The sequence below is a fragment of the Trichoplax adhaerens genome, genomic scaffold, assembly GCF_000150275.1.
Source record: "Trichoplax adhaerens TRIADscaffold_3 genomic scaffold, whole genome shotgun sequence".
In the NCBI taxonomy this organism is placed as follows: Eukaryota; Metazoa; Placozoa; class Uniplacotomia; order Trichoplacea; family Trichoplacidae; genus Trichoplax; species Trichoplax adhaerens.
Window position 1 is genome coordinate 614,096 of NW_002060945.1, and position 19,310 is coordinate 633,405.

At 32.2% G+C, this 19,310-nt stretch overlaps 4 protein-coding genes across 4 annotated transcripts; 2 read left to right on the forward strand and 2 right to left on the reverse strand.

The window, feature by feature from the left end:
- Positions 1-584: 584 nt before the first annotated feature.
- Positions 585-1,772, forward strand: TRIADDRAFT_54063 (uncharacterized protein; the record flags this gene model as incomplete). Its single annotated transcript, XM_002110218.1, has 1 exon — positions 585-1,772. The coding sequence occupies one exon, from the start codon at positions 585-587 to the stop codon at positions 1,770-1,772; it is 1,188 nt and encodes a 395-aa protein (XP_002110254.1).
- Positions 1,773-4,998: 3,226 nt separating this feature from the next.
- On the reverse strand, positions 4,999-7,071 carry TRIADDRAFT_54064 (uncharacterized protein; the record flags this gene model as incomplete). The annotated part of the gene is made up of 8 exons (XM_002110753.1): positions 4,999-5,093; positions 5,273-5,336; positions 5,535-5,561; positions 6,074-6,150; positions 6,289-6,401; positions 6,517-6,536; positions 6,679-6,768; positions 6,952-7,071. 8 exons carry the CDS (start codon positions 7,069-7,071, stop codon positions 4,999-5,001), a joined length of 606 nt encoding a protein of 201 aa, XP_002110789.1.
- A 1,021-nt stretch (positions 7,072-8,092) lies between these two features.
- Positions 8,093-11,679, forward strand: TRIADDRAFT_54065 (uncharacterized protein; the record flags this gene model as incomplete). Its single annotated transcript, XM_002110219.1, has 10 exons — positions 8,093-8,170; positions 9,157-9,251; positions 9,418-9,491; positions 9,619-9,673; positions 10,023-10,068; positions 10,163-10,222; positions 10,379-10,436; positions 10,513-10,622; positions 10,778-10,869; positions 11,109-11,679. The coding sequence occupies 10 exons, from the start codon at positions 8,093-8,095 to the stop codon at positions 11,677-11,679; spliced, it is 1,239 nt and encodes a 412-aa protein (XP_002110255.1).
- An 856-nt stretch (positions 11,680-12,535) lies between these two features.
- TRIADDRAFT_23005 (uncharacterized protein) lies at positions 12,536-16,419 on the reverse strand (the record flags this gene model as incomplete). The annotated part of the gene is made up of 9 exons (XM_002110754.1): positions 12,536-12,673; positions 12,747-12,896; positions 12,968-13,063; positions 13,259-13,582; positions 13,673-13,790; positions 14,661-14,934; positions 15,061-15,162; positions 15,347-15,504; positions 16,220-16,419. 9 exons carry the CDS (start codon positions 16,417-16,419, stop codon positions 12,536-12,538), a joined length of 1,560 nt encoding a protein of 519 aa, XP_002110790.1.
- Positions 16,420-19,310: the final 2,891 nt, after the last annotated feature.

Below are 19,310 nucleotides of genomic sequence, written 5' to 3' on the forward strand. Positions count from 1 at the left end.
ATCTTACTTTCATTCAATCCAACTATTTTAATCCGGAATTGAGTATTCTACATTTTATTGCAATCATCCGTCGTAACGATAAGCATGAGTTGAGAACCGCACCACAAGGTTGAAAAATCGAGTATTATTCCTATTAATACTATTATTATCCAAAGCGTCTAGTAGGGCTTAACGAAAGGGTATTTCTGTTATCGATCTATAAATCATCTGATGATTTATTAAATCACTCCATTTTAATATAGACGTAGCATCGAGTGAGGTCATCATTTTATACTACATAGAAAAGAATTTTCTCTTTCTCAGTGATATAGCTGCATACGCATATTGGCTATTATCCATCACTTTAGAACGATTTATTGGTCTAGCGACAGGTATAAAAGTTTGTAAATATGGTACTTTAAATTCGCTGTTTTCTGATCGTTAGGATTCTAGAAATCTAAAATTGAAACAACTTTATTTCATTTTTGATAATGATTAAAATAATTACTAGGACGATCTATATTCGAATCCAGTCAAGGCGATCAGACTGTATCCAGTAATCTTGAATAATAACAATATAACCAATCGAACAGGAAATAGTAAAGATGATAACCACTCCTTTAACGTTCAGTAATGAATCATTTTCATCGGCGTTGCCTACCAAGCCACAAGTTACTGTTAATAGCATACCCCTTTCATTTTTAATCCATGCAATCATTCTATTTATTGTATCTGGTAGTGGAGTTATTGCGAACAGTGCTGTTTTCACTGTCATTCTACGATCTAGCAAGCTACGCTCGATGAATACATTTATGTTGTTTTGCAATTTAGCTGTGGCTGATTTCCTTCTAGCAGCATCTGCTTCCGTTACTGCTATCATCTTATTAAATCGCGGCTTGTTTTTCAGTTTGTTCATGTGTAAAGCTTTATCAGTATTACAAACCACTACAATTACTGTCTCAGCTTTAACCTTAGTAATCATTAGTATCGATCGTTCATTAGCTATAGCAAAGCCATTCTTTTTTGAACATTGGTGCGTTGCTAAAGTCATTTTAGCAGCGATTAGTGTAATCTGGATTTTAGCTTTTGCTTACGCAGCACCTCTACTCTATTATGCTATTTTAACACCAAATGGCAACTGTTTCATGCTGATGGGGCCTCACAGTGCAACTACCTACCAAATTGTTGGAACAATTATACAATTTCTACTACCATTATTCGCTGGAATTATTTCTTATAATGTTATTAACAGAGTCTTAGGTAAATTAAATGCGTTACCGGGTTATTTGCAACCTGATCTAAATCGCTTATCAAAAGCGAAACATCGTGCAAAGACAGCTTTTATCGTTATCATAGTTTATGTCATCACTGGTGTTGGATTTTATACTTTATCCATTGCAGAACTAGGTCTTCGGCCATACTATAACAAAGATCCAGCGTTAACTGCTATCATATTTAACCTATCACTTGCATTTAGAACTATTGCTTATTCCTCATCTCTATGGAATCCATTTATTTATGCGGCATCGAGCAAGTCTTTCCGCCAAAGTATGAATTTTATCCGATCACCAGCATCAGTTGGTACAGCACCGAAAAGTTCATCATCTGTTTCTCGCGAAAGCCAATGTGCTTTTAAATTAATGCGTCGAGACTATCTTGCGTCACAAATGCTTGGGCCTCCGAATGGCTCCATTACTACCACTAGTTCTGACCGCCCAGATGAAGTGGCAGACAATAATATTAATATTTTCAAACCGCAAGATTCAATCTTTACCTCTTTCGTCCGTAAATGATTCTCCCTACATTTTCCTAATTAATCTATGTACCAGTAGTAAATACTCCGATACCTTCTAATATTGTTACTGTATGGTATGGCTATAAATTAAGTTAAAATGATTGCTAATGATAAAGTAAAAAGTAATATTAGTACACTAATGTAAATGCCTTAGCAAAAGATTAAATTCTTCACTCTTTTCATAATCTGATAATTGATGGTAAGTCATAATATCATCGAGGTTCTATCTACATAGAGCTAGTTAGTTGTACACGATAAGATAAGACTGAGTCTGCAACAAAGTGCATCATGCAATTATTGCATCAAAGATAGAAACTATCTATGACTTGGCCGATCTAAACGCTAGTAAATGTGTATATGCTATTTATATCTCTGGTCTAGCCAGAGTGCCTTAAAAATTGCTACAACTTAATTATCTCTTAACTGGCAATCAAACATTATTTCTATCTACTTGAATCACCTTTATCCCGGACAAATTAAAAATGATGATAAGTTGAAATTGGTATTTCTTTTTTTTAAACCTATTAATGTAGATCATTTTTTTACTACTACTAATATCCATATCCGTTTTTTAACTTCTATGAAAAATGCAAGTCATGCTTTATAATAATATCTATATTTCTCCTTAACGATGTTTAATGAATTTCACTGTTATCGGTACAATTGCTCGATAGAGTTTGATGCTTTAGTTGACTAATTCTTCTTTCTATCCATCGACTTATTAATAATTTAAGTAGCATTATCAATTATCACTAAAATCTAAAATTTGTTCTTTGGTGAGTCTCCCAACAGGCAGTAATTTATTATAATGATATCTAGGTTACTAGCTGAGAGTAATCATGATTTTTAGCATTAATGAAATAGATAATTTGAAGTAGTATGGTGTTTTCATAAACTTATTCTCTCCTACATATTGCCTATAATACGTCGTCGTAATCCATTTCAAGTATCCATAACAATGTAACAGCAAAATTATTAGCTGTAGTATTCGTAGTCATCCCATTTAGCTAGCTTGATAATGTAATCAGCCATAATCTTCTATGATCAACTTATGACTGACGTATAGTAATGTAAATTTTTTTGTAATTCAAAGATAGATACCATCAATTAATATATTTAGTTATGATATTGATTCTCTAGATCAGGATGCTGGAATGCCGTCCATGCTTACTTGTTATTTACTTCTATTAAGTTATGATTTAGTATTATTAACATACACTTAAAATTGACTGTTCATATCAATATTTAAACTTGGCTTGAGTGTTTTCAACTGTAACGTTTCAAGTATTTTAACGTTTGTTTCTATTACCATAGATAAATATAAAGCAATCAAAACCAGGAGATAAATTAAGCATGTTACTATCTCGTTATTTCCCTTATACGTATATACATCTTAATTTTCTAATGCTAATAAATAATATTAGTGACATCTTTAAGTCGAGTTACTGAGTATCTTTCCCTAAAAATTTATTCCTTGTAGTACAGTACTAGTAAGTATATTACTAGCTTTTAACCACAATTAATACTTATTAAATACATACCGTATATCACTCCATACCAGATGCATTGATATATGGCAACAAATTTTATTAATGGGTATGACTAAGAAATTTCTTAGAGATTATCAGAATTTCATTACTGATGTCACCTACTTTAAAAATAATGTTATATGTGTATTTGCAGTAATGCATGTGCGAGAAGTATACACTTAACACTAACACTGACGATTAAAATTTAGTTAGCTATAACTTTTACCACCACTGTATACGGTAATTTCTAAAGTTACTGCATATAACTTTTAATAAAAAATTTAGCTTAGATGTAATATATCGTATGCAAAAAGATGGTTTAAGGCAATTTTAAATAAAGTGTTTCTCTTAACAGGAAAGAGGCCATCTAACGGTAATAATAGGGAAATGCTCTAATGATATCTGGTTAATTGATAATAAATAGACTTGGAAGGGTAGAGCTACTATTAATAACTTGTTTACCATAACTGATATTACCACGGATATTGTCAATTGTATTACATGATCGAGTTCAATAAAAACAATTAGGAAGATCAAAATGAAATAGTAATCATTTCATATGAATTGGGAACTTTCACGAATAATCTTCTTATTGTTGTTATTGATGTAGTTATTGTTTTACTTTTTAATCATTTGGCATTGTTGTATACAAATTAGTTATTTTCTATCATATCACTTCGTTTACAAATAAGCAGATATTCGCGTTTAATGGTTCTCAAACTTAGGGTTAAGGTGCCATTATTAGCAATATGTAGTGCTTTTAAATAAAGCAATCTAATAATCAATAATTATCTGGAAAAAAATTGAGTCAATAATGACATTTCCCATGTTATGGTAGTATAGATACAAAAATAATTCGATACGGATATAAAACAAGTTTAACGAATTGATAATGTACCGACGTGGAGACAATATTGCCCATCAGTAAAAGTAAATACTAGTTAAGAATTAATTAATTAATTTCGAAATTTGGAACTACTTCCTTTATTGTGTTGAGTTATTCCGCATTATAAAGAAATGAGGAGCTCTTAAAAATTTCGTATCAGAAAAAAATATGCTATGACTTATTAATGTATTGATCCGAAATTACTTTAGTAGAATCAAATTTTATTTTAAGCAGATGTTTTGTTCATTTGGATATACCGTAGTCGGATAAATATTCAAGAGTAGTAAACCGTTAGCGGAGCATAACAATGAACATGTTGGACAAAATATTGTTATGGATCTTTCTTACCATTTCATATTATACTTGAACGTGAATATGGTATAGTATATCAAGGATATATTCAATATTAAGCTATGGTGATTAACTGAATATCTAACTAACTCTTTTGTATGAGATGAGTAAGCTGTATATAGTTTCGATATACCAAACAATCAAACAAATAAGAATGACATTTTTTTCTCAAGTGAATTTATAATTTTATATTTCTATGCTGTGCTTTAAATTTTTAGATATTTTAAATAGAAATGAAAGGTCAAAAATCTTAAAAGGCATACGGATTATTTAAACCAATTATTTATCAAATTAAAATCGTTCACATAAACTTGTAAAAACCTCCATTTGTTGGCTATGAAAAGCATTCGTTAATTATTTATCATTAAAAATGCGATTAGGTAAATTTGTAGTGGCCTAGCCTGAATTTATCTATTTTGATAAAATTTTAAAGATTTCAATTAAAAATTAAAAAATTTCTAGTCAGTAGAATTTCCTGAGATAACCATATCGATTCTTCGGTCATGATCGTCCGTAGGAATTGTATCACAAATTTGAGAGGCGAACGCAAGGGCTAGACATATAAGTATTGATTGTTAGAATTATCTTAACGAGAACTTTTCTAGTTAATATTTTGTGATCTATATGTATGATGATATTGTAACCAAAACATGCCATGCTGTAAAGCATTTTTTGGCAAGTCAAAATAAATATCAAGTCTTTATCCAGACTGAATCAGCGTTCAATATCTACCGATTGTTATTGGCCTCTTATGGAGTTTTTCTTCATACTTTTGCAAGTATCCATCATAGTATCCCTAATTTTTACCAAAACAAGTATGATATTAGCTTAAAGTGAGCAACTGACTGTTATAATATCATTATCGTTCTTTGCGAATGTAAGAGATAGTAAGAAATGAACGATGATATTTGCTTGCTTCCTTTAGCTAGTGAATAGCTATCGTTTTCTACGAAACGATTGTAAGTTTTTCGTAATACTCTCTTGTAGCGTTTACCTTTCCTCGTCCTAAACGATCACCAGCCTATGTTAAACAATGTGAATCAGATAATGTTAAACTTTTACCAAGGTAAATGATGAGAAGGTTACATTTGGATATAATATTGACAGAAACGTGAAAAACGATGGACTAATTAACAGTAAAAAGCTCCAATCTACAGCCTAAATAGAGCAGTATTAATATAGCTAATAGGCATGGTAGAATAAGTCTATGATAATCTATTAAAAGTAATAGTAAGACCGCCATTCACAGTCAAGATCGTAAATGTACCAAGAAATGCTGTGGTAGATTACCGCAATACTAATTGCAATTTTTTTATATCTTGTCAAGAAGTGATGAACATTTGCATTCCTAAATAGTATTTATTAATGGATTTAGTAGAGTATTTAATTTTTAATAGCAGAAGATGATTTTTTACTACAGTACAATATACGAGTGCAAGAAAGTTATTCTATTACATCAAAACTATATCATTCATTCTATCTAATTTAAATCCAGTGAGAAAGATAAAGATTCAATAATTATATTATTATTACCATAGTAAATCCAAGTCCTGGGACTATGATTAAATCTAGTCCCCCTCCGCTAATGGCATTCTCTCTCTGTTCATTATCTGTACCATTATATTGAAATAGAATTTACCCATTCAACTATTACGTCTACTTAATTAAACAGTATATTCATTGATCGTATTGACTCAATTTCATGGAATTAATATATTAGATCTTATAAAAGATTTCATTCATTCTACCAGCTGGTTGTTTAATATTCCAAGAAGTGAGTGGTAAATTATCATAGTCTTCCCATGAATGTAAACGCACCATATCCATAATAGGGCCATAATAGTGGGGAATATAACAAATTCTGCATATTTACAAAGAAGAGTAATCAGTAACCACAATTTATTAACTCATGATTGGTATCCGTTCCAACCATCTATTTTTGATTAAGCGCCAAAAAATGTAACTTTAGATCTTACTTGTTGGTTGAAAAGATATCCTAAAATAAAGAGAGATACAAAACATTACCATACTACCCTTATTAATTAATTTTAGAGAAATTGGAAAGCGTTAGCCACTAGGAATCAGTTGTCGCTGTTTAGTGCTCGTGTACTGATGCAAGATAACATTGGATGCCTAACCTTTAATATAGCAGTAGTCCTAATTTCGTCATCCATATGGAGGTATACGCATACACGTTTGCTCTTTTGATATTCAGGTGTTGCCATTAACTAAATTTGGAGATAGACAGAATAATATGTGCCATTCTTAGTCTCCACGTAGGTATTACTGCAGTCATAGCATTTAGGCATGCTGAGGTAATGGTCACCTCCATGTGAGATTTTATAACAATGTATTGGTTATGTTTGCCTATGTCTGTATGCAGTATTCTATTCAAATGGAATAACACACACTTTTTTAGCCACTTGTAATGATTCTCGATCTTTCTGGATATCTGATATTAAAGCTACTCGTTGTTTAATTGTTTTTCTTAATAAGTTTTTTGCAGCTCGAACACCATTTCTAGAAGCCATTTTGTTGTTGTTGTGAATTTCTACCTTGACATAAAAGTGCAAGAATAGCATAAATGAATCATCAACCTATACATCACGTTGATTAAGTAAAGTATGATTGGATTAAAACCATTTAAAACCTGTAAAAACTCTTTCACGATGGAGATTGTTGGTATTCGATGGAGTTTAAGTAGGATTAGTTGGAGCTCGAAAGCGTTTGCAAAGATTGCCTGCACTTCTCCCTCTAGTGCTGCTACTGTCTGTATCAAGTGGCAGTACAGCGTTTATATTAACTTATAGTATGAGTTGGCAGTAGATTGTTTCCAAGGTAACTCAATCCAGTACTAGGGCTGTTATACTGTCCAGAGCTGTGCAAATTAGATGTACTCTAGTCGAGAATGATGGGCATGCATGAAAGTAATGTCACCTAAGTGGATACCAATTTGCCGCTATTAATTATACTATTGATAGAATAAAAGTAAATGGTGTAGGTGACATTTATAATGCTCATTTTTGTATGAACTATATCACCTTGAAACACACTTTGATACAGTTTGTACAACAAATACCAGACATTCAATTTGCACAAGTGCCATACGGTATTCCTTAGTCAAGCCCTTTCTTACCGTTCTTGTGGTAGTCGCATACACATACATTGAATTGAACGCTGCGTATTGTACAGTATACTACATACAGTATGGCAAAATGGCCTAAATATTGGAGTGCACATACATAGCAAACTATTCCATACTGTACTATATAAGCATACTGCTGGAAGTAAATCTTGTATAATCATAGCCAATTTGCTGATGCTATCCTTGCCTTCCATAAACTGGATCTAAACCTCAAATTTTCAATTATTATTCGACAAATTTGGATAGATTGAAAGCAGGATAAACTGCCCTTTTAACCTAAGGGTATACTAATACTATAGACTTCAAGCATAACATTTCAATTGCCTTTCTACGTGGCAAGCAATATCGATCATTGCTAGCCTTTATTGCACTATTAGCAACCACAGTCTCCAACTATCAACATCAACATGCCAGCTAGTCACGGTTTTGCAAAGTTTATGAATAATAAAGATTTCCATCCTGGATCACAAAGAAATATCAAAATGGTAATAATGTAGGCCTAACATTGTTGTGCTCTTCTTCAAGAGCAAGAACTATTCTTCTTGTATGCTGTATATTGAGTAGATAGATGTTGTCCTATTGACATACTCGTGCCAAAACGTAAATTCGATCGTGATGACCATTTCGTGTTGTCATGGTTGCCATAAGCATTTGTCAACGAGTGGAGCAGTGATAGAACTAAGTTAGATCGAGATAGTAATATCCATTTTGTTAAGGTTAATATCTTGCAATGAACATTTGCTGATGAGTAGAACGCTTACATAACTAAGTTTAATCAGATAGGGATGATCATACCATGATATCAAGATTAATATCTTGCCATAAACATTTGCCCATGAGTGGAACCTGTTCTATAGCTATATTACATCGAGATGGTGATGGCCAGGCTTCTTCCATTTTACGTAAAATTAGAAGAGACCTGGTGATGGCCATTCCATTGTGTCAATATTGATATCTTCTAATAAGTATTTAGTGATAACTATGTTAAATCAAGGTAGTGATGACCATTCCATTTTGTCAAGATTGATATCTTGCCATAAACATTGGTCAATAAGTGTAGCCACTATGCGCATATAACTATCGGTGTACAACTGTAAGTTAGATCATGATAGCGATATCCATTTTGTCAAGCTTTAGATCGTATAATTAGCATTTACTAATGAGTATGGCCAAGTTTTTAGATCGAGTTAGTGATGGCCAGTCTACTTTGTCAAGGTTGATATCTCGTAATAGACACTCGTCGTCTAGCTAAGTTAAATCAAGCTAGTGATGGCCAGTCTTTGCCAAGGTTGATATCTCGTAATAAACACTCGTCAATGAGTGTAACTAAGTTCAATTCCACGATAAAATAATGAAACAATTCGTTATCATCATGATTTACTCTATTAAAGCATCCATACGACTGCAGCGTACCACATAAAATATCGTTCTTTTATAATGTTTGCAATGATTTATTGACTTAATTATACAGGTTTGGATGGCAGAACAACGTATAGCCGCAAAGGAAAAAAAGGAAAAAGAACTGAAGGAACAATATGAGAAAGAACAATCTCTCTATAAGACAAGGTATGTTTGCTTACTATTGCGTTCAACTGAATTTTACTCAATTATTCCATTCAGAAGACTTTACATCGTCGTTAATGTCGTCAACTTATCGGTTTATGAAATCATAGCTAATTTAATAATTTTTACTATCGATGCCGTACCAATAAATCTCTGCTTACCTCTGTAGAGAGATTATATCCAAGGATAAAGAGAAGCTATCAGTTAATTTCATGTACGATGCACCACCCGGTCTCGACAAAGGTAATAAATTGAAATTAAGTTCAGATTCTTCAAGCAGACAATTTTAGTAAACAATAATTTACGGACTATCTAGTACTAGCAGTACGTGATTATAATTAATACGCCATTGTTTCATCTTTTACTCTAGAAACCAAGACCACGGTAAAGATTTTCTTATGTCGTAATGATGCATATCGCATACAGTAATTGAGTGCTTGTTCCGCTATCATACTCATTCTATGTACTGTAGATGTCCTTAAGTAATATTTCCTGATTAATTATACCCTGCAAGTGTATAGCGCTGTAAATTAAGACAGTTACTAATTTTAATTTTTTGCCAATCAATGCTAAATATCGCAACTTGTCGCCTTAATATTCATAATCTAGGATGAAGAACCAAAATTTGAGTGGCAGAAAAGAGCACCCCGTGAAGCGTAAATTATACGTATAACTACGTTTTCATATATTGCATCTTTTGTACAGTATTATCTGCTAATTTTGTAGTGCCATTAACTAAAGATCAACTAAAATATATAAATGTATTCTGTACAGTTATGCTAAGGATATAGCCGCGACAGACAAGCCTTTCGGCATTGCTGTAAGATTATCTTCGATTGATGCAAAACTGATAATATTTCAGCTTTGGTACCACATTATAACTTAATTTTTTTTACACTTTACTGTACATGTAGGTCAGGAACGTTAGATGTATTAAGTGTGGTAAATGGGGGCATGTAAATACCGACAGAGAGGTATTGATGTGTAAATTGATTGATGTAGTAATGTTAAAAGATTTAAAAACTTTCGTAGTATTTGATTCAGAACTTTATAATCGCAAATTCTAGCTAATGTCACAATATTTTGATTTTGTTAAATCTTGGAGGTAATTTACCTTACTTTTTCCCTAGTGCCCTCTATTCAATCATACAATTTCCGTGAGTGCGCCATCTGATCAAAATGAGGAAGGTATACTTTGTTTTTTCGTCTTAAAAATATACTCGTATACATAAAAAACTGCCACCTAATTGAACGTCCTGTCTAGCATCCGATGAGATTAGCCCTGAGAAATTAATGCAAGCAATGAGAGAGAATGGACTGACTCTGAAACAGTCCGTCCTTGGTCGCGTAGTGGATAACAGAGCTGCGAACCAGGTTAGTATGAGAATGTATGTGTTAAAAGGCGCTATATCATTCAAGTGTTTCGTAAAAGCTACTACCCCAATTTTATTTGATGTGAAGATTTCACTACGCAATTAGGCTGCCTCGGTACTTTTATTAAATATAATAATCTAACATTTTCTGATTAGCAAATGATCGAATCAGAAGAAGAACTAATTGATGATCCTGAAGTGAATTTTTTAAATTCCCTTACAAGAAAACAAAAGAAGAAGCTTCTAAAGTGAATTATTTTTTTATCATTGCTTGTAATGTTGATATTTGCTTATATTCTGTACCTCGCTTATAATTCACGCAGATTGTCTACCTTAAGCTTAAGTTCGTAGTTGTAATAAACTGTCGAACTCATTAATGTAAAAAAGATGTCGCCGTACTTATTTAAACTTCTACAGTCTGTTATATTCTTCAGCGTATCCAATTTTCACGCTTTTTTGTCATTAAATGTCATGACTTTTTACACAGGAAATTGGATAAGCTCGACAAGAAAGCAGAGGGCAAATCTTCCGAAAAAAAGAAGAAGAAAAAGAAAAAATCTAAAAAGTCATCATCTAGTTCTGATGAGGACAGTGATCGTCATTATCGTTCTACTCAGAAAAAGAATAAGAAATCTAAGGCCAATAATTTAAGTGGCGATAGCTCTTCTTCTGATGAAGAAACTACGAAGAAGTCTAAAGCAAGTAGTGCCTATCGCAAAGATATGAGAGACGACCCAATAATGTTAGCAGAGCATCGATCGAAGGGTACAGACAGTCATAGATATCGATCTCGTAGTAGATCGCCGGAATCAGAAAGAAGAAAATACTCAGAACAACATAGAACATCAAAGACTGAAAAGCCTCATCGTTCGCGTCGATCTCGATCTCGCAGCAGATCAACGGAAAGATTCCATGACAGATCGCGAGGTCGAAGTGATTATCGAAATGTAGATACTTCTGAATCAAGAGAGAGCAGATATAATACACACCATCGATATCGCTCCAGCGATAAGAAAAGTAGTGGACATCACCGTGAGCACGAAAGCAAACACTATTGATTCTATGATACTATCTCCATGATACTTGCAATGCCATGCGATGCTGAATTATATAGGGTGCGGTATCAAGTACAGTACTATGATGAAATAGCCAGAGTGTCTCCATATTACAACATGACGTAGCCAGCAAGCCTATATTGGATAATGCAAATATTGCGGAGTAATGTGCATATACTTGCTCTTTTAGAAACATTTAAATTTTTTGAAAGACCTAATGAAGCTACGATCATGCCACCCTTTATTTTAAAAGTAGTATAAACGGCAAATTAGTAACATTATGTTACAGAAATTTCTCGGTAATCGTCGAATTTATCACTAATTACAGTATTTTAAATAAGATTAGTAATCAAGTATTGTTTATATTCGCACTTAACCTTAACACATAAAACATTACAGTAACTAAAATCATAAAATTGTCAATCGAGCTACTGTGATATATTGTACATAAGTTTTTGAAAACACTTTGTTAATATTAAATGAGTGATAAATTCAGCATAAGCAATCAAATAAATAGATTTATGGTTACAACACTTACGGATCGTTAATTAATTGTGCCGGAACAGCATACACATATGCTTATTTATATGGGTCTAAGTACCTATGGGCACTTAACAAGTTACTCATCCAGTCAGCTAGTTAACCATTATTAAATGTGATCGAAAAAATTCTGTTTATAATGATTGCATTTGAGTATCAATTGACAGTACGAATAGATTAGGATATTACGTAACGCAGCCATTATGAACTAGCTGTACCCGCTCATCATGTTAAGCAAAAGATCTCCGACTCATTCCATAGAAATTCTGCGTTATACTTTACTATCGCTTATGTGTCATAAAAATTAACATCAGTTTGGCTACTGGAATTTCGATTTCACATTTGGATAGTACTTGTCAAATACCCAAATTTGCTTTCGCTTATGATCACATGGCATTAGTACTGGAGTTAGACTTAAGCCACGATCTAAGCACATACCACTTTTCACATGAAGTATCTGATGTTTCTAATTTTAATGGGAAAAAATGTCAATTTATCATTACGGACTGTATAATTCTAAAGAATTTCACATTAATGTCGCTTACCTTGTGCTTCCATTCTTGGCTGTCTCGCATTCGATGACAGTCGACTAATTGAATTTTTGAACCTCTTTTAGATCTATTTGCATCTAAACATTTTCCATTAATCTCAATTTCTCGTCGGATTGTAAATCTAAAGATCTAAAAGATTCCATCATTACAATTTTTAAAAGGATAAATACCAAAGATACTGTTTGATATAGCCAGCTTACCATGGAACTAGTGTCATGCACGCATGTAATTAGTCGGACATAGGAATTAGTTTTACCTGCTACCATAAGACAATTAGCCGAAGCAGGATTTCTAATCTTTATAGCAGCAATAAAAATAGTAGTATGAGTATTTATTGAAATTATATTAACGATTTAACTTCAAGTAGTAGAACTGCATTTCAACTGGATAGTCAGAAAATATTAATTTCTTATCAGTAGATTTTAAATAAGTAAATTAATTTGAAATTTAAAATTTCATTCCAATTTAATATCAACATCAGTAAGCATTACTTTGCCCTCTGCCATAACGGATTCATTTGGAAAAACAGCATCAGTAAATACGTTGTTTAAGTACCATCGGAAATTTTTACAACCAAGCTTTTGACGCTGACGCAATTCAGCAGTTATATCGCCAAGAAAATTTTGACGTAGATGAGGGTAACGTTGATAGTAAAATTCTTTATAATCATCCAGCCAAATTTCGGCGATGCGTTGAGAATTCTTACCGAGATAATCATCGAAACTTTGCGGCGGTTGATAAGGCTGAAAACTACGCAAAACTTGGCCAACATGGGAACAGGGAATAATTTCTATTTTACCTCCACATAACCAAATCTATAAATTGGATTTAAATCAGCATTAAAACTAATATAGAAATTAAAAGTTATGTTACTACAAATCGCTATCTGATTGATATAATCATACTCTAAATGAGATTTCAAGGTGTTCAACTTCCCAAGTTTCTACTTGGCTATCGTATTTACCAATACTTTGAAAGAATTTTCGATCGATTGCAAAAATATCACCTCCCATAGTTGGTGATCTATAATAATTTCGTATAGAGTGTAGAAGGTTAAAAAGATAGATATAACGTTAGGAACCTGTAGTCAGATTTAAATATTATAACAGAACTGATCGATTTTATATATAAGTAATGGTATTTATAACTGGAAATAAATTGTTTTGTCCTCAAACTTGACTTGTGATATTGAGAAACTTATATAAAATCAATCTACTGTATTTGCAATGTGCATTTAGAAGGATGTATACAGTATTATATCCTATTATACATATGAGTTTAGTGAGCTATGCAACTGCTACGAATACTAAAGCAGCTTCTATCTATAAAACTAGCATTGAGAGATTGATATAAATTAAACTTGAACGCAACGTACTCGTAGAACTATTAATTATTTTGTTCTAATATCCACTGTTCAAAGATGTATTGGGGGATGTAAAGGTACAAATAGTAAAACGTTACATTGCATCTTACACTATAGTAAGCTAACGTATTTGCTACATAAAATTTCTACAAGATATGTCAATAAATAGAAACAGCATCTACCATGATTATTAATAATACAGTGTTATAGCACATGCTACCAATCAATATAAAACCGATAATCGTATCAAGGAGTAAAATAAGTTACTAATCTAAATAAAAATTTGTTCATTTTTTTGCATCAAGGCTATAAAATCATTATTTCTCAAATTGAAATTTAATTAATCTTAAATTAGCTTTACTCGTTAGCTGTTAGGTATTCGTAACAAGGTTACAGATAGCTAGCAAAGGAAATTAATCTGTAGGAATCCATGTTTTACTTATGGTCACAACTTTAATTAATAACCAAAGAGCAATTTAAATTTCTCTATTTATATCAATTGTTTAAGCTAGTCTTTATTTAAGTTGTACCTGACAGATTCAATTGGTGATTTACGAGCTAATCGCTCCTCTCGAGGGATAACCTTCCATTTAAATTTTAAATTCCAGTCAAAAACACCACGAATTAGACCACTAGGACCATAGAGATATCGAAAACTACTGGCATCAATTAAATCAATCTCCGGCGTTACAACAACAGTTGGATCTTCATTTACACGCCTCAATAATGGTTCTAACCACCCGACATTAACTTCACAATGGGAGTCAAGAAAGGTGACCACAGGCGCTTTAGTATATGAAAATCCTGCAAAATAAGAAAATTACAATCCCATTATGATGCAGATTTGTGAAATACGATTTAACCTACAGGTATTTAATTGCTATCGAATGGTGATATATCAGTTTCATTTTTGGGACATATCGTGAATACCTAGTAATCGAGATCGAATTAATCCTAATCTTTGTTTATTTCTATAAAATCGAACTTTGTGAAACCAAGAAAGATAATGTTCTAAATGCAGCCTAGATCCATCTAAGAGTTTTAATCAGGTAATAATCATAACGTAAGATTTGGAGAAATCAATCAGTTTTGATATTATCATTAACTGCTCTCTCTGCCTTGTTAAAACATAGGTGCAGAGAAATCACATAATATCACTTATTCTATCTTATTTCCCAATTAGACTATGCTATCTTACCATGTTCATTGATTGGACTATGATCATCAATTAAGATAACTTCTCTTAATAATGAAGGCGATGTTCGATCTATTACACTATGAAGTGTGCGCAGTAATGTTGTTAGATCTTCATCGTAATAGACAATAATGACACTTGTAGGTGGTAGATTTACTAAATACTTCTCATCACGACAACTGTAGATGAAAAAAAAGATTTAAAGATTACATTATGAGATTTTAACCTCGGTATCCCATATCAAATAAGGTATAAATCCTAATAGATAAAGAATTTATCGCAACTATTATCATATTCGAAAATGTAAAAGTGATTGCTATGATAAAAGAAGCTGTCAAATCCCCATGAAAATAAAAGGAAAATATCAATATGTAAGTATTTCAGTAATATGAGACTTAAGATCGCTGAATTCTAAAATGCGATTGGTATTATATCTAGCATCAATTTTCTTCCTTCCTAGCGGCCGAACAAGTATATTAATATATTGTATATTATAAATCTATTGCGTCCCACATTAAATAAGTTGTAGATCCTACTGGATAAAGAAAGTATCACGGTTGTTATCATATTTAAAAAATTAAAAGAAGATTATTATGATATAAAAAGCTATCGAAAATCTCTTTGAAAAAGGAAGGAAAATAGTACCATTTAAGTATAACAGTAGTATGACTTAAAATCAGTGAATTCTAAAATGCTAATCGCATTATACTTTCGATTTTTCTTCTGTAATAAAAATGGGTTAATAAAATGTAAATTAACAAAATAAAGAGAAAAATATTATGCAAAAATGATTTAGATTAAGTAGTAAATCAGATATGTTTAATCTCCATAATAAAACAAATTACTGATTCAATAGCTAATGATATTTCTATCATAAGGTCATATTCTCTTCACCTTTTAGGACGTGAGTCAGGTATTAATCGATTGACGGGAATTTGACGACTTGCCCAAGCATTAAATCCGTAATTACGAAGTAAATCATTATGTGCTTTCTGATGACTATGCGGTATTACAGCTATGCCTGTACCATTTTGGCCCGGAGCATGTGGGTTAAAAATTTTAGGTAATACTGGACGATAAGGCAACTGTTTCATTAATTTCTTAACCTTTTTTTTAGTAACTGGAGCTGGATGATTATTACGAGCTATCACTTGAAAATGTTTGACCTTTTCAAAAACAGAATTCTTAATTTTATGATCAACTCTTGTTTTAGGTTCTACTGCGATTAACGCTCCCTTAGGATGGTGCGATTGATGATTTTGTATTCTTCCTGCAGTAGTTAATCGCTTCCAAGGTGATGCAATCTTGTTAAATTGCTTAGCATCTTGTTTTGCTTTCGTTACCGATTGTGATTTTTTGACTTCAGGACGATAGCTTCTGATGAAATACCATATTCCGATAATAATCAATAGTATTGAAATAATCTGCTTGCATTTCTTCATTTAGCTAATTAAAATTTTTCTACTCGATATGAAATACGATGTAGACCAAGGATAGAAAACGTCTAGAATTTGAACAATGAATGATATTCTACTTTCAATGTTGAAGTAAATTCATAAGCTATATAGAATATTGGATGGTTATTAATGTCCAAGTAGCTCTGGTAGTAGTAGATTAGGTGTAAATTGATTGTAAATGTAGCAGTAGTCTGGTAATGTTAGTAGTGATTACAAGATGAAAGCAATTCCAAACTTACTCAATATACTCTAGAAGCGAATAAAAGTAAGTAATCTTATTCGCTTCCAAAATTATATGATGAGGCTGTAAATAGAAAGAGAAAAAATTCTTTATAAAATTAGCCTTCACATCTGTTGCATCATGAGACGGTGTAAAAATAATCTTACAACTTCAGCAAATTGTTACCGGACAAAAGAGTAAATGCTAGACAACAATAGATAAATAGGATGAAAGTTTAAACCTATTGTTCTTATCTAAGAGTATGGTAGTTAATCTAGTAGTAGTAATAGACCATTACAATGATGCGGAAAGATTGTCGCTAGATAACATCGACTGATTAGATAAGGCGAATTTTAACTTGATAAGTTGTTTTAAATTGTTGAACAAGCTTAGTTTAGTTTATTGTTTCTTTCGCATTCATACATAATCCGTTGATTTTTGACCTACTATAGCAGTTTGTTACTTAGTAACTCTTAGCACTACCTATCAATATCAAAACCTTGATTTCTCAGTAAGAGGAGCTTTACAATTTTGGGCTTAAGTTATAAAACTACATAAGTAATTATCAATGGGAACGGGCGGTTCATGCTAAAATTATTCCTTGTATAGAATGTTTACGGACGAACACTTCAGGGGACGTCCTTTGTAAATGCAAGAGCTAAATAACTCCTGCTACTGAACTTTGAACGAACTCTAGTCATGTGGCCAAAAAAGCTTGAGCTCTTTTAAAAGCCAAACTAATTCATAGCGTATATTAGATTATACTTGTCTAGGCCCGTTTGAAATATAATCATTTCGTCATTTCTATACTGTAAAAAGTTACACAAGCGGATTATCATAATGTATGCTATAGTCTAAATTGTGTTTCGTAAGCTATACAGACTTAGGAAGAGCCTTAGCTTGGCTTAAAAATAATTTCGCCATTCATTCAGACATAAGCGATGAGATCAAATTTTGAAAATAATCTGATGGATAGAAATTGTTCATTTATTCACACGGAATATCAGTAAATTAGGATAGTTGCTGACTGAATTAGCTGCGAAGTTCTAATGGATTATGAACTGCACACCAATGTTCTACACATAAAGAGTATCATAGGCTGAACTTTTACTATCCTACTTCCAATGATGACATTCGCTAAGTTGCAACGAGATACCCTTAATTAAAACGGAATAATACAGTATTAAATCTCAAATAGCTTATAATATGTCTTAGTAAACTACTCTATTGCTTTTATATATCACTTTTTTCAACTGATTCACCGTCTTTCTCTTATAATATCAGTAATACCAGGTATAATGCTAGTAATGAATAGAGTAGTTCGTTAAGACGTAGTAGTTGTAGCAATAGAGCGTTTAAAATTATTTAAACACAAATGTAACTTGTAATTTTACCCATATTGACGCCTTAGATGTTGTTGCAATCGACTCCCTCGCTCTATGCATAAATTTGATAAATTACTAGACTATTTTCATTACTGAGTTCTTGTGCTATATTAATTAACTCGCTGTCTTTCTATAAGTAATTCTAGTAGTAAGTTAGATTAATCGACATTAGACAATCATAGAAAACAGAAACTCATGTGTACGTTGTGTAATTTACAGTATTAGGTTCTTGTCTAATATTATGAAAACACTTTATCATATCAGGATTAAAACTTAGATCATACTGCCACTATGGATTTTTTCCTCATCGATTTACATGTCTCACTCCCAATTTTAGTAAATTACTCAGTTGCTTCCATGCCCTTATATTAATCAAACCGTTATTATTTTTTTGTAATATCAGTAAGTAACAAATTAAGTCTACACTCCATGGCTATAATAACTGTCGATGAGGAAGTAAATTAAAGCTATATTTTCAATTCTTCACGCTTCTGCAAATATTATCACTATTGATCTTTATATCATAATCACTATTTTAGTTAACTACTCATCTACTTCTATTTCCTATACAGTATTAATCAATTAGCCATCTTTCTCATGTAATATTAGTAACAAGAAAATAAATCGATCCTAGTCCAGCTATAGCAACTATCTATATACAGTACAGCTAATTTAAATGCAGATTTTAATTTAGCCATATTACTACCGTAGATTGAGTGCCTAGATATTGTTTCATCCGGTGCTCATCTCACAATCATCAGTTAAAATTTTGTACATCTGTTGCACTATTTTTCCTGTGTGCCTCAGTAATTAACAATAATCTAAAGGTCTAATCATGAAGTATTATCTCAATTCTACCATCATATAACGGTTGTCACGTGATCATCCGCTAGCTCCTAATCTAATATGAGAACCATAGCCTA